The sequence below is a fragment of the Clytia hemisphaerica genome, unplaced genomic scaffold (assembly GCF_902728285.1).
Source record: "Clytia hemisphaerica strain Z4C2 unplaced genomic scaffold, Clytia hemisphaerica genome assembly, whole genome shotgun sequence".
Taxonomy (NCBI): Eukaryota; Metazoa; Cnidaria; class Hydrozoa; order Leptothecata; family Clytiidae; genus Clytia; species Clytia hemisphaerica.
Genome location: NW_027103621.1, coordinates 140,511 through 155,367, shown reverse-complemented (window position 1 = coordinate 155,367; position 14,857 = coordinate 140,511). Strand labels below are relative to the sequence as shown.

The window sequence follows — 14,857 nt, the reverse complement described above, 5'->3', positions numbered from 1 at the left end:
ATTCAATGGGGATGGGGAAATAGCATAACATTTTGCAGTGAGGATTAGTTTATTTGATTATTTTCAGTGGGGACAAAAATCGTAGGATAATTTGTTCTTATGAAAACCCGTGTATTTAAGCCTCAATAGTATTCCCTTTTAACTCCAAAGTCCAAAAAGCGGGACTGAAGGTACTGAATAGAGTTTTGCTGTGTTTCTTTTAACTTTCTTAACTTAGCCTGGGAATCCATGCTATGATTTCTTCGTTGATATACTGATGGCGAAATGAATAGTATGGTTTGGGCTGCCAATTTGAATTTCGCTACTCAAAATGACAGTTGATGAATTAGCCGATGAAAGTTTGTTTTATAGTTTCTATTTTCAAACTGCTATAGAAAAAAGCGCGATTTTTTATTGTTTACTCATTTTTATTTAGTGAGTGAGTACTGCGCTTTTTCAACTGTAAAAAATGTGAGTCCAATATTGGACTCACGGCTCGAACCCGTCTTCAAATTATAAAAAAAACACACGACGGGTCTCCTGTCTAGGGATGACTGGGGTAAAAAAATCGACCTGAAAGTAGAGAGACTGATGAGGCCTTTTTATGCATCAATTATATATACAAATTATAAAAATATAACACAGTGTGTTCTAAATTTGTACTATCGGGTTATTTTTTCATACATTTAGACGCAAAACATTGAGGATCTTTCAAGTATTTATTTTATAGAGAATCAAAAGACACAATGCCCCTAAGTTCTAGGGGTCGCTGCCCATTAAGCCATCGATAGATTTAAATGCAGGTGAAGGAAAAAAGCTCTCATAGGGCCGGCCGGAAAATTTTTTTTTTTGCTATTTTGATAACTTAAGATCATTGAAAAAGAACTTTTAAAGATAACTTTTATGTACAAACAGTATGAAGTAAGCCCTGAATACTAAATGGATCAACTACTAACGAACAAAACTTATCATAATATCTCTTATTAGCTTTCCAAAAATGTATAACAAGTGCTTTGACTAAAAAAGTCAAGCGACCTCAAAAAAACGAACAAATTGCCCCCTACTAATCCACAAACATCACATAATTTAGATTTTGATATTTAGATTTTATGATGATACGCACACAATTCTTTTCGACTTATAGAAGTGGACTTTTTTCGGGACACCCTGTTACATATAAGTGGCATATCATCTTAGGCTTATTATAGCTTAAAGGGAACTGTTGAGGAGTAGAAACAATCTGACAATGTAACTAAAAACGCTTCTTTTAAAAACACAACATTTTGTATCACAACTTCCAAAACTTTTTGAACCAATGAAGTGTAATTGCATTGTACTGTGTGTTAGAACAGAGAAGAATTTGACGACTGGAAAATATTTCAGCCTGGTAAATATATGCTTATATTTTGCTTAGGATATCTGCAAATCTGAGCAGCCTTCATATGCTTATAAGCTTTGTGAATATAAAAACATTCATACAAAGGATATCTCTTTCTCTCTCTCTCATACAAAGGATATTGTGCACAAAAAAGGTCATAAAGAATTTCAATCAAGATTTATAAAAAGATCAAAATCCCCAAAAATTCTCTTTTTAAAAAGATCGAAAATGCTTTACTAGATGGAAATATGTTATTTTTCAATTGGCTTTACACAAAAACACTGGCATACCCTAGGACAAGTTTATCTCTGCACCACTTGTAACTTCTTACTCTTGGACATGTCAAATTCTCTCTATGAAAGGGTTTACTTCTTATACACGTTTTTCATAAGAACGAACTATAAAAACATTAGGCTAGTGCCCAAAATATTAAGAACAAGTCAAGAACATTTTCAAGCTTCAAGAAACTCTAAAACACCATATTTCTTGGGAAAACAGAGGAAAATAGACAAAATTAAGAACTATTCAAAACTATTGACTTGCTTGTAAAAAAGGTATTTGGACCTTTTACACTATTTTTTTCTAGCCAGGAAAGATTAAATCACTTGAGTGGGAAAAGTTTCACACCTTGGAATGTGCAAGAAATTTAGCTTGGTGGGAAGATTATGCACTTAACAAGTTGTGAAATGTACTTTTCCCACCCAGGTGATTTACTCAATTTTCCTGTGAGGTTGATCCTACATTCTACTGAACAAAATTTTAATAAATTCTTTACACCTGGGTGAATGTAATATAACCGCTTCTGAATTTGCATCTATCCTGAATAAGTGTAATACCATACTTACCCATAACAATCCAAATGTTTGCTCTGCAATCAAACGCGCCAAAATGACAAAAATTCTGATAGTTTAGTTAATAAAGAAAAAAAGGCAAAGCCAGGCTTGCACTTTATCCATGAAAGACTTCTTGCAGGAGTCTTTTTAGCCGGCTAGCTTGATTTGTGTTCGATTGAGATTCGATTGTGTTCAACCTTGGCTGGATGCATTGTCATTTTGGATAGTTAAAAACTCCAACATAAATCAAGATGACTCCATGTTTTAATGGGTGCGAGGGAAACGACAACAGTAAGTTTTCCTTCCTGTAACTTATGGTCTTATGCAGTTTTTGATTCCCCAATATGACATACCGTCAACTGCTCTAACCTGTGATTATCTGACAAAACATGGGACGGCAATTCGGCCACCATTTCACCGAACATCCAAAGTCATTTGATTTGAGTTGATGAGCAGCGTATTAAAATATACACGATTTCCTTTTCGCACCGAGTAGGCTTTTAAATCGAAATATGAAAAAAATCCGTAGTGGAACACACGCGAATATCTGGAACGAAGAAGACCATATTATTGGCAAAACGATGGAGCGTTTGACGTAACTCGTGCGGCAAGTTACAGACTCATTATTTATTAATCCTGTCAAGTGATAGGTGGTTAGGCGGCGGGCGTTCTCTAATTCTCCAATCAGCGTCCGGTCATTTTGAATAAAAAGAAAGAAGTTAAAAAGGGCATGCTATCAGTGAAAGTTATCGTGACATGTTATGACAGAAAGTATGATTGATAAACTTGGTGGAGTTATCAAAACAAATTTGTTGTCAAAGAGATTTAACAGTAAGTGAAAATACAGGCCAGACATCAACAGTCCCATGTTTCAACCAATCGTCCCAAGTTAGAGCAGTTGACGGTATCGTGTCTAGCTGTCCAGCAAAAGGTGTATCGAAATTTGATTATATTCAACACTGCAGCAACATTTTCATTGGAGTAATCTCCCCACGCCACACATCCAAATTTCTGAAAAAAGAAATCTCCAGACGGTGTCAATTGAAAGAATTAAAATTAAAAATAATCAATATCATATTAATTGGATGCAATCGAACGCATTCCAAGAGTGCTTTTCGATTAAGATTCAATCATGTTGGACATTGACCTTTTAATCGTTCACGTTCGATTTGGTGGAGCTTTTATATTAAACATGAATGACATTGATTAGGAAAAGGTCTATTCATTTCGTTCAATGACGTTTCTTCTAAAAATGCTTGGTAAAACTGACTGTTTGGCACAAATCATCTTAATATCAAGACTTATGACTACTTATTTACAAAGGGAGAAAAATCATACCTGTCCTGTGTAGTTAAGGGTTGTGTTGTTGTTGTGGTGTGCACGGTGTTGAACAAAAAAGTCCACTTTAATTGTATATACTACAGAGCACTAACAATGTATTTGTGCATTCATTAAACTACCCGAACATAAAATACTAAGTAGTAAACAAATAAACCTTTTTAAATACTCAACAAAGCACAAAAAACCCAGAAAAAAGCAAGATAGCAGCAAGTGGAGTTTCACATCAAAAGCCATTATCCTTCTAAAATTGGAAGCCATTAAAAGTTCTCACGCCGAATGTTTACAAACGCTTGATTACATTCACCTTTCACTTACGTATTTGAATTATTTAAGAAAGCGCTGATTTTTATCTTTGTGAGTGAGTCCATCTCTATAGCTCTCCATCAACGCACGCTTTCAGATTGCGCGATCGACCACGCGACCGCTTCTGAATTTGCATCTATCCTGAAAAAGCCGTTTTAACAAATATTCCCCTATAAAAGGAAATATTTAAAACTCGAATAGTGTAAGTTTGAATTTGCGACAGTCCACTGTATTTAGAAATTTGTAAAAGAGCCGTACAACATCTAATTAATTTTTTTTGGCGTTAAAATTGAAATACCCCTTAGTATATTTTGTGCGTTTATGCTCTAGTGTTGTCTTGATCGTGTAATGAAGTATATTTAATTGCGCTAAAATCATCTGCATTTCATCTTCGCCATACACAATACTAGGATCCAGATCTCTGACGGCCTTTTCGTTGATAAATCCATCAGGTGACAACAGGCTCTGCAGTTTTTCTCTACATTTTTTGTTTACATGTGCACCGTGTGGAGCATCTAAGTATTTGACGTGAAGTGGTACAAACCATGAAGGTCCGTACTGACTATACATTCGGCTCTTAGCATCTTTATGACATGATAATTTTTCAGAATTCATATAACACGTACATACAGATTTGAGGGTAGGTCTTGTACCCCCTTCCTCCATCATTTCATCAACCATGAAATCGTTAAAAACCATTTTATTATGTGGACATCCGCTTTGTATCCAACTTACTTCGGCCGAAGGTCTGCCGCCCGGATCCATTGCAATCCCTTTTAAAACCTTGCGCAATCTTTTGAATAATATGTCCTGAGGGACGTCTACGTGTATGTCTATATCGCCATCTGAAGTTAAATAAGAACTTCCTCTTAAAACACCCAACTCTGTTCCACTTCTCGGGAAATAAACAGCTCCCATTTTATCCAACTCGTCCCATAATCGTTGGCGCATTTTTGAACAGGTTGTCGGTGGTTTCAACTCTTGTCCAAAAGTACAATTTGGACGGATAAAACTTGGGTCTGGTTGTACGGCGGGCTTCCACGTTTTTTTACGATGTGGATAAAAGGACCAGGTATTTTTCGGGTTTGGGTGCCACCATCTATGATATTAAAAATGAAAATAAATAATTTTCAGACACCTTTTTGAAACTTAAAAATTTAACACCTATAAAACGAAGGCATTCCTGGCAAATTTAGATTGCATAGACTAGAAAATTAAGTCTCAATAACTCCATAACATGCACGGGGAACACAAATTTGTTTTAAGTTGAGGAAATTTCAAGTTATGGAGTAAGGTTTATAAGACATTGTTAACTGTAGAGAGGAGAAAACTGATTCAACTTTTAAGAAGACATTCGAGTTAAAGAGACTGTATTATTTTATACCTGACACACTTATCGTTCCAATAATATTTATCAATTTTCTTCAAATTGACTTTCTGCAGCTGGTGCAAATATCGTGGAAACCATTTCTGTCTCTCTAGCTTCTCCATTTCAACATATTTTGGGTATGGACAATCTCCTTTCCATGTTTGCTTGTAAATTTCAATTGGTTGGAATTCATCTGGTTGACTCCTTATAAAAATTTGAAAAGGTTATGTAAAATACATGCCACTTAAAAAAGAAAATTATTTTGCCGAGAGATTTTTTTTTAAACTAACATTTTGGTGGGCAAAAAAAGCTTATGTATGCTTGTGTTAAAATTTAGCAAAGTTAATGAAAAAGTGTGTCGCATACACTCTACATTTAGAATTTATTAAAAATAAAGTGCTTAAATTTTAGGTGGGCCAAAATAACTTTGCTTATGATGTATCTAAAAGTTTTGCAACATCAATGAAAATAGTGTCGCATTCAGTATTTTTTATAAGAACAATTTAAGAACAGTGGGTCAAAGTATTAAGAATCGGGCTAAAGTCTAGACTACTTCAACTCTGTCCTAAAGACAAGAAAAATTGAAAATCAATTTGATTTTGATTTTCATTTTGATTTTAGGGTCAGTCAAGCCCGACGAAAAACTAATCAAACTAATGAATAACATCGATTTCGTAAGGACCGCGCAACACTGGGAAAAAAACTGGGAAATACAGCAAAGTCATCGCTAGATTGTGTTGGAATATAAAGCGCCCTATTAAAGAGAAAATTCAATTTTTGACATCTCGGCGTGAAACAAGATTCTTGTTATAGATTTGACAATTGTTTTCAAATAGGTAATTTTCAAGCGCGTTTAGAAGTATACCGTGCGCGTAAGAAAATTCTAACTGTCTGTTATCAGGTTAAAAAGTTACTCACTCTGTTGTGGCTTTGTTCCGATTGGGCAGATCCTTCTTGTAGTAAAATAAAGTCACAACCATCAAGATTACAGTGAGAACCTTTAAAGGCTTTGTTGATCTCCAATTAATCATTATTTTTATTGTAATGTAACCTGCTGTAACCAAAATTTTAGTTAAAAATCTTTAAAATGAATAGTAGACTTTCAAAAGTAGTCAACTCATCCTCAGTTGAAGAATTTAAAGAGAACCTTTAGTGCCTGGAAACATTAAAAGTTTGAATATGATTGAAAGTGTCACTATTGTTGCATACCTGTATATATTATAACAATGTAAATATTGCATACCTGTCTATATTATAACAATGTAAATATTGCATACCTGTCTATATTATAACAATGTAAATAATTAAACCCAAAATGTATGAGTGATTCATAGAACCCCATGTAGTGGCCTGCGAATTTGTAAACTATATTATTATTATTTTTATTATTATTATTATTATTTAAAATGGTGCACGTTTTTTAAATAAGAACAAACCATATAAGATCATAAGGCTTTGATGGCCAAAATGTTAAAAACAAGTTAAGAAATTCCTTGCAGACTGTAAAACACTCTATTTCTTAGAAAATTGGACAAAAATACTCACACTATGGTGAGAATAATGAAGAACATTTTTAGTTTTAACACTCAAAAAAGTCAAGAACATCAAAAGGTTTCAAAAATATTGGATGCTCTTATAAAAAAACGTGTATTTTCGGACATTAAAAACACTCAGAAATACACACCGATCATCATATGTTTTGTTTCCTTACCGCCATCATTTCCAATTTCATGTTTTGTTTTTCAAACATCACATCACAATTTTTTTTTAATATTGTTTTCTACAGCAGCTTGCAATAACTACAGCATATACTAAAGCATTTAATTAAAAAAAACGTGTAGAGGCTATTGTTAGTTTTTAAATAGTAATCATCATTAGATTAGAACTCTAATCGCACGATGGGTTATTTTTTCTTATTTGGCACGCCCTCAAAGAGAGCAATTAATCGTTAATTGCATCCTGTAGAGAGCAATTAATCGTTAATCACACTCTCCAATGCGGCGCCAATGTTTACAAAATTTATTTTATTGTTTTACATTTTTTTTGCATCGAACGTTTCAATTGCATTCGAAATTTATTTTGTGAGAAAGAAAATCAATAAACAACGATAAAAGAAAGACATAAAGAGAAGAGAAAAATATAAAATTCTCAGTGTAATTTCTGTAAATTTACTTTCCTAAATGGGAAAAAGTAGTGAAAGCCATTGTGCGATTAGCTCGTAATCACATAATAACTCGTACAATTCGAAAATTGCACTCGTGATTTTTTTGTTTCGAATTTTCCTCGTCCTTTCGGACTCGGAAAATTATTAACAAAAAAATCACTTGTGCAATTATTCTCGAATTGCACTCGTTATTATGTGATTACATATACATATTTCACCTTGTGCTATTTAATTAATCAAATACAATTATAGTCGGTAACGACCCTTACACGTCACTTTCAAAAACAAAGCAAATAAAGTCCTTGTAAAAAAAATTTCTTAAGAAATACACCGTTTAGGAGTCTCGCCATTTCACGGTACTCCATTGCAGAGGCCCGGTAAAAATGGTAGGTAAAAATGCGCACTTTAGTACTGTGAAAGGTTAGAGGAATGTAAACATTGTGAATTTTTGTCTCTCCTTTAAAGAGAATGATTTAGATATTTGAACATGATATCAATGATAATTTTATAAGTCTCTCCTGAAAATTTCACAAAAATTCATCAAGAGGAAAAGAAGTTATGATTAAAAGGAGTTCTTTACCTACCGTTTTTCTGCTATGTTTCCTTATGAGAACCAGATGTTTACCTACCGTTTTTTTACGGATGAGAGTGAATTTTCCGTGATCGCTAAAATCAAAACAATGGAAAAATTGGATTGACGCGTGCGCAGTCGACACTCCTAAACGGTGTATTGATCCAAAATACTCCTTTAATGGTGAAATAAAAACATTTTAAGAAAATGCCTAAGAAAGCCTAAACATTATAAGAACATATGCAAAAATATTGGATGTTCTTATAGAAAAATGTGTACATTTTTTCTCAAAAAGTTTGAGGAATGCTTGTCACTTCAAACTCTCTTAAAAATCGAGATATCAAAATTTGAAATTTTTGAAAATGGGTTCTTACACGGTTCTTACGTTGATAGAAGGATCCCACTTGCCAAATATTACTAAGCATCTAATTATCCCTTTAAGTCAATCTGTTACTACCCAATTTTTGAGCTCACGCCAATAAGGGCCTTAGACCATAAAATTGAATTTAACCAATAGAAAGGTTTCGTTTTGGAGCGAACGTGGTCTCAAATAACACCAAAACTTGCAAAAATAACCAAACAAACTTGAAAAAAAAAGATTTGACACTTGTCACACTTTGGTTGGAAAACTGGAGAGAATTTACGTTTTGTTTTTTTACAAGAACGTCCAAATTTTTAATTTTAATTTTGGGTTTTTTCGTCCGCATACACTTTTTTTATTTATAAGAACCAGTAAATTTTTGCTGAAGCTCGGCTGCTCTTATTATTTTGGCACTTTCAGCCTTGAATTGTTCTTATTTTGTTCTTATTTTTTCTAAGGTAAAAAAAACAAGTTTTGGCTATTTACTTTACTATTTAAAGGATTTTAGAAACCAGTGATTCTTTTTGCTATAGCTTTCTAACTTCAGCCTCTCCACTGTTCTTAAATTGTTTTTATTTTTTGGCATTCTGAGCCTCATTGTTCTTATAAAATTGTTCTTACAAAAAAAAAGTGTAGCCCTGAAATGTTTTTAACTTGTTCTTAACATTTTTGCCATCAAAGCCTTATGTTCTTATAAAGAAGACTTGTTTTGAGAAACGATGCTTTTCGTGGAATTTTGAAAAGCCGAAAAGGGCCGGCGTAACTGCAGAGCCAATAAGATTCATAGTTTAGACTCATTCCAGCCCAGGGGGAGGGTAAATAAAATATCAACATTTAGAAACTGGATGATAACTGTAGAGCCAATAAGATTCATAGTTTAGACTCATTCCAGCCCTGGGGGGGGGGTAAGAGGGTAAATAAAATATCAACATTTAGAAACTGGATGATAACTGTAGAGCCAATAAGATTCATAGTTTAGACTCGTTCCAGCCCTGGGGGAGGGTAAATAAATATCAATATTTAGAAACTGGATGATAACTGTAGAGCCAATAAGATTCATAGTTTAGACTCATTCCAGCCCTAAGGGGAGGGTAAATAAAATATCAACATTTAGAAACTCGATGATAACTGTAGAGCCAATAAGATTCATAGTTTAGACTCATTCCAGCCCTGAGGGAGGGTAAATAAAATATCAACATTTAGAAACTGGATGATAACTGTAGAGCCAATAAGATTCATAGTTTAGACTCATTCCAGTCCTGGGGGGAGGGTAAATAAAATATCAATATTTAGAAACTGGATGATAACTGTAGAGCCAATAAGATTCATAGTTTAGACACATTCCAGCCCAGGGGGAAGTTAAATAAAGTTTCAACATTTAGAAACTCGATAATTTATTTTTCGTTCAAGAAATATTTTTGTCTTTCTGGCCAGTAGTACAGCATCTAATTAATTTTTTTTGGCGTTAAAAAAGAAATACCCCTTAGTATATTTTGTGCGTTTATGCTCTAGTGTTGTCTTGATCGTGTAATGAAGTATATTTAATTGCGCTAAAATCATCTGCATCTCATCTTCGCCATACACAATACTAGGATCCAGATCACTAACGGCCTTTTCGTAGATAAATCCATCAGGTGACAACAGGCTTTGTAGTTTTTCTCTACATTTTTTGTTTACATGTGCACCGTGTGGAACATTTAAGTATTTGACGTGAAGTGGTACAAACCATGAAGGTCCGTACTGAGCATACATACGGCTCTTAGCATCTTTATGACATGATAATTTTTCAGAATCCATATAACATGTGCATACAGATTTAAGGGTTGGTCTTGTACCTCCTTCCTCCATCATTTCATCAACCATGTTATCGTTAAAAACCATATGAACTTGTGGGCAGCCCTTGACTGACATATGTATCTCAGCATCTTTGTAGACATTCGGATTCTTATACCTCGATATTCCATTAAAAACCTTACTTAATCGATCGTATAATATTTGCTGGGGTACATCAACATGTACGTCTATATCGCCGTCTGAAGTTAAATAAGAACTTCCTCTTAAAACACCCAACTCTGTTCCACTTCTCGGGAAATAAACAGCTCCCATTTTATCCAACTCTTCCCATAATCGTTGGCGCATTTTTGAACAGGTTGTCGGTGGTTTTAGCTCTTGTCCGAAAGTACAATTCGGACGGATAAAACTTGGGCCTGGTCGGACGGCGGGCTTCCACGATTTTTTACGATGTGGATAAAAGGGCCATGGGTTTTTGGGGTTCGGGTGTCACCATCTATAAAGTTAAGATGAATGTAGATTATTAATCATTTTTAATAGACGTTTCTTTTTGATAAGAATAAGCTATATAAGAACAAAGGGTTTCGATGACCAAAATGCTAAGAACAAGTTAAGAACATTTTAAGACCTTGTGGACTATATTTTTTAGGAAATCGTGACAAATAAAATGATATGAATAAGAACATTGTAAGAACATTTTTAGGCTTCAAACTCGTTAAGAACATCCGAAGGCTTTGGAAATTTTAGAGCTTTTTTAGCTATTTTATATTTTAGCTCTTATAAAAAAACGTGTATGAAACGAGAACACTTATGTGATAATAAAACCTTTAACTTGGATTAAGAAAAGTTGCTACCTGACACATTTATCGTTCCAATAATACTTGTCATTTCCGGTCAAATTGACTTTCTGCAGATGGTGTAAATATCGTGGAAACCATTTCTGTCTCTCTAGCTTCTCCATTTCAACATATTTTGGGTATGGACAATCTCCTTTCCATGTTTGCTTGTAAACTTCAATTGGTTGGAATTCATCTGGTTGGAATTCATCTGGTTGACTCCTTATAAAAATTTGAAAAGGTTATGTAAAAAACATGACACTTAAAAAAGAAAATTATTTTGCCGAGAGATTATTTTTTAACCAACATTTTGGTGGGCAAGAATAGCTTATGTATGCTTGTGTTAAAATTTAGCAAAGTTAATGAAAAAGTGTGTCGCATACACTCTACATTTAGAATTTATTAAAAATAAAGTGCTTAAATTTTAGGTGGGCCAAAATAACTTTGCTTATGATGTATCTAAAAGTTTTGCAACATCAATGAAAAATGTGCGGCATACAGTATTTTTTATAAGAGTAACGAGGCTCAAAATCGTCGAAAAAATAAGAACAATTTAAGAACAATGGTGCGAAAGAATCGGGGTAAAGTCTAGACTACTTCTACTCTGCCCTAAAGACAAGAACAATATGAAATCAATTTTATTTTGATTTAGATTTTTTAGATTTTAGATTTAAGGGTCAGTCAAGCCCGTTGAATACAACATATTGCAATAACTATTTCGCACCTATAGACAATAGAAAAATGCGTCAAAAAAGGATTGGGGCGGTTTTAGTGGGGTAAAGCGGACAAAAAAATGCCCGTGTGACATGGTCGAAAAGGTGTATTGTGTTGGAATACACGTTTTTTTTTATAAGAACAAACTATATAAGAACATAAGGCTTCGAGGCCCAAAAATTTAAGAACATTCTAAGAACTTACAAAGGCTTTGGAGACTTAAAAACATGCAATTTCTTAAGAAATTACATCAAAATGCTCAAAAAATGCTGAAAATAAGAACATTTTAAGAACATTTTTAGGCTTCAAATCCAAAAAAATAAGAACATCCGAAGGCTTCGAAAATTTTTGACGTTCTTATAAAAAAAAAACGTGTATAAAGCGCCCTATTAGAGAAAATTCAATTTTTGACATCTCGGCGTGAGACAAGGTTCTTGTTATAGATTTGACAATTGTTCTCAAATAGTTAATTTATTAAAAATAAAGTGCTTAAATTTTAGTTGGGCCAAAATAACTTTGCTTATGATGTATCTAATTGTTCTCAAATAGTTAATTTTCAAGCGTCTCCAGAAGTATACCGTGCGCGTAAGAAAATTCTAACTGTCTGTTATCAGGTTAGACAAAAAGTTACTCACTCTGTTGTGGCTTTGTTCCGCTTGGGCAGATCCTTCTTGTAGTATAATAAAGTCACAACCATCAAGATTACAGTGAGAACCTTTAAAGGCTTTGTTGATCTCCAATTAATCATTATTTTTATTGTAATGTAAACGCTGTAACCAAAATTTTAGTTAAAAATCTTTAAAATGAATAGTAGTCCTTCAAAAGTAGTCAACTCATCCTCAGTTGAAGAATTTAAAGAGAACCTTTAGTGCCTGGAAACATAAAAAGTTTGAATATGATTGAAATTGTCACTATTGTCGCATACCTGTCTATATTATAACAATGTAAATATTGCATAACTGTCTATATTATAACAATGTAAATAATTAACCCAAAATGTATGAGTGATTCATAGAACCCCATGTAGTGGCCTGCGAATTTGTAAACTATATTATTATTATTTTTATTGTTATTATTATTATTTAAAATGGTGCACCTTTTTTTATATAAGAACAAACCATATAAGAACATAAGGCTTTGATGGCCAAAATGTTAAAAACAAGTTAAGAAATTCCTTGCAGACTCTAAAACACTCAATTTCTTAGAAAATTGGACAAAAATACTCACAATATGGTGAAAAAAAAGTCAAGAACATCAAAAGGCTTAAAAAAATTGGGATGTTCTTATAAAAAAAGGTGTATTTTCGGACATTAAAAACACCCAGAAATACCCACCGGTCATCATCAATTTCATGTTTTGTTTTTCAAACATCACATCACAATTTTTTTTTAATATTGTTTTCTACAGCAGCTTGGAATAACTACAGCATATACTAAAGCATTTAATTAAAAAAAACGTGTAGAAGCTATTGTTAGTTTTTAAATAGTAATCATCATTAGATTAGAACTCATATTTCACCTTGTGCTATTTAATTAATCAAATACAATTATAGTCGGTAACGACCCTTTACACGTCACTTTCAAAAACAAAGCAAATAAAGTCCTTGTAAAAAAAATTTCTTAAGAAATTGATCCAAAATACTCCTTTAATGGTGAAATAAAAACATTTTAAGAAAATACCTAAGAAAGCCTAAAACATTATAACAACATATGCAGGTTTCAAAAATATTGGATGTTCTTATAGAAAAATGTGTACATTTTTCTCAAAAAGTTTGAGGAATGCTTGTCACTTCAAACTCTCTTCAAAATCGAGATATCAAAACTTGAAATTTTTGAAAATGGGTTCTTACACGGTTCTTACGTTGAAATTCCATTGTTTTCTTACTAAAGGTCAAAAACTTGTAATTTAAATATCTCGTTATAGTTTGGCAAAAATATTTTGAGATTTTGCTCCGGGCAATAGAAGGATCCCACTTGCCAAATATTACTAAGCATCTAATTATCCCTTTAAGTCAATCTGTTACTACCCAATTTTTGAGCTCACGCCAATAAGGGCCTTAGACCATAAAATTGAATTTAACCAATAGAACGGTTTCGTTTTGGAGCGAACGTGGTCTCAAATAACACCAAAACTTGCAAAAATAACTAAACAAACTTGAAAAAAAAAAGATTTGACACTTGTCACACTTTGGTTGGAAAACTGGAGAGAATTTACGTTTTGTTTTTTTACAAGAACGTCCAAATTTTTAATTTTAATTTTGGGTTTTTTCGTCCGCATACACTTTTTTTATTTATAAGAACCAGTAAATTTTTGCTGAGGCTCGGCTGCTCTTATTATTTTGGCACTTTGAGCCTTGAATTGTTCTTATTTTGTTCTTATTTTTTCTAAGGTAAAAAACAAGTTTTGGCTATTTACTTTACTATTTAAAGGATTTTAGAAACCAGTGATTCTTTTTGCTATAGCTTTCTGACTTCAGCCTCTCCACTGTTCTTAAATTGTTTTTATTTTTTGGCATTGTGAGCCTCATTGTTCTTATAAAATTGTTCTTACAAAAAAAAAGTGTAGCCCTGAAATGTTTTTAACTTGTTCTTAACATTTTGGCCATCAAAGCCTTATGTTCTTATAAAGAAGACTTGTTTTGAGAAACGATGCTTTTCGTGGAATTTTGAAAAGCCGAAAAGGGCCGGCGTAACTGCAGAGCCAATAAGATTCATAGTTTAGACTCATTCCAGCCCTGGGGGGGGGGGTAAATAAAATATCAACATTTAGAAACTGGATGATAACTGTAGAGCCAATAAGATTCATAGTTTAGACTCATTCCAGCCCTGGGGGAGGGTAAATAAAATTTCAACATTTAGAAACTGGATGATAACTGTAGAGCCAATAAGATTCATAGTTTAGACTCATTCCAGCCCTGGGGGAGGGTAAATAAATATCAATATTTAGAAACTGGATGATAACTGTAGAGCCAATAAGATTCATAGTTTAGACTCATTCCAGCCCTAAGGGGAGGGTAAATAAAATATCAACATTTAGAAACTCGATGATAACTGTAGAGCCAATAAGATTCATAGTTTAGACTCATTCCAGCCCTGAGGGAGGGTAAATAAAATATCAACATTTAGAAACTGGATGATAACTGTAGAGCCAATAAGATTCATAGTTTAGACTCATTCCAGTCCTGGGGGGAGGGTAAATAAAATATCAATATTTAGAA

At 33.3% G+C, this 14,857-nt stretch overlaps 2 protein-coding genes across 3 annotated transcripts in view; one reads left to right on the top strand and one right to left on the bottom strand.

Moving 5' to 3' along the window:
* The window catches only part of LOC136802275 (uncharacterized), a 38,282-nt gene that overhangs the window by 4,151 nt on the left and 19,274 nt on the right, over positions 1 to 14,857 (top strand). The gene's annotated exons all lie outside the window — the stretch shown is intronic.
* LOC136802310 (uncharacterized) lies at positions 3,811 to 12,512 on the bottom strand. Of its 2 annotated transcripts, XM_067059027.1 has the most exons (3): positions 12,276 to 12,512; positions 10,945 to 11,148; positions 3,812 to 4,933 (listed from the first exon to the last, which is right to left on the bottom strand). In XM_067059027.1, exons 1-3 carry the CDS (start codon positions 12,386 to 12,388, stop codon positions 4,102 to 4,104), a joined length of 1,149 nt encoding a protein of 382 aa, XP_066915128.1. In that variant the 5' UTR covers positions 12,389 to 12,512; the 3' UTR covers positions 3,812 to 4,101. The 2 variants fall into 2 exon arrangements, with proteins under 2 accessions (XP_066915129.1, XP_066915128.1); XM_067059028.1 differs by lacking the exons at positions 10,945 to 11,148; positions 12,276 to 12,512 and adding an exon at positions 5,219 to 5,397 and having other exon boundaries at positions 3,811 to 4,933.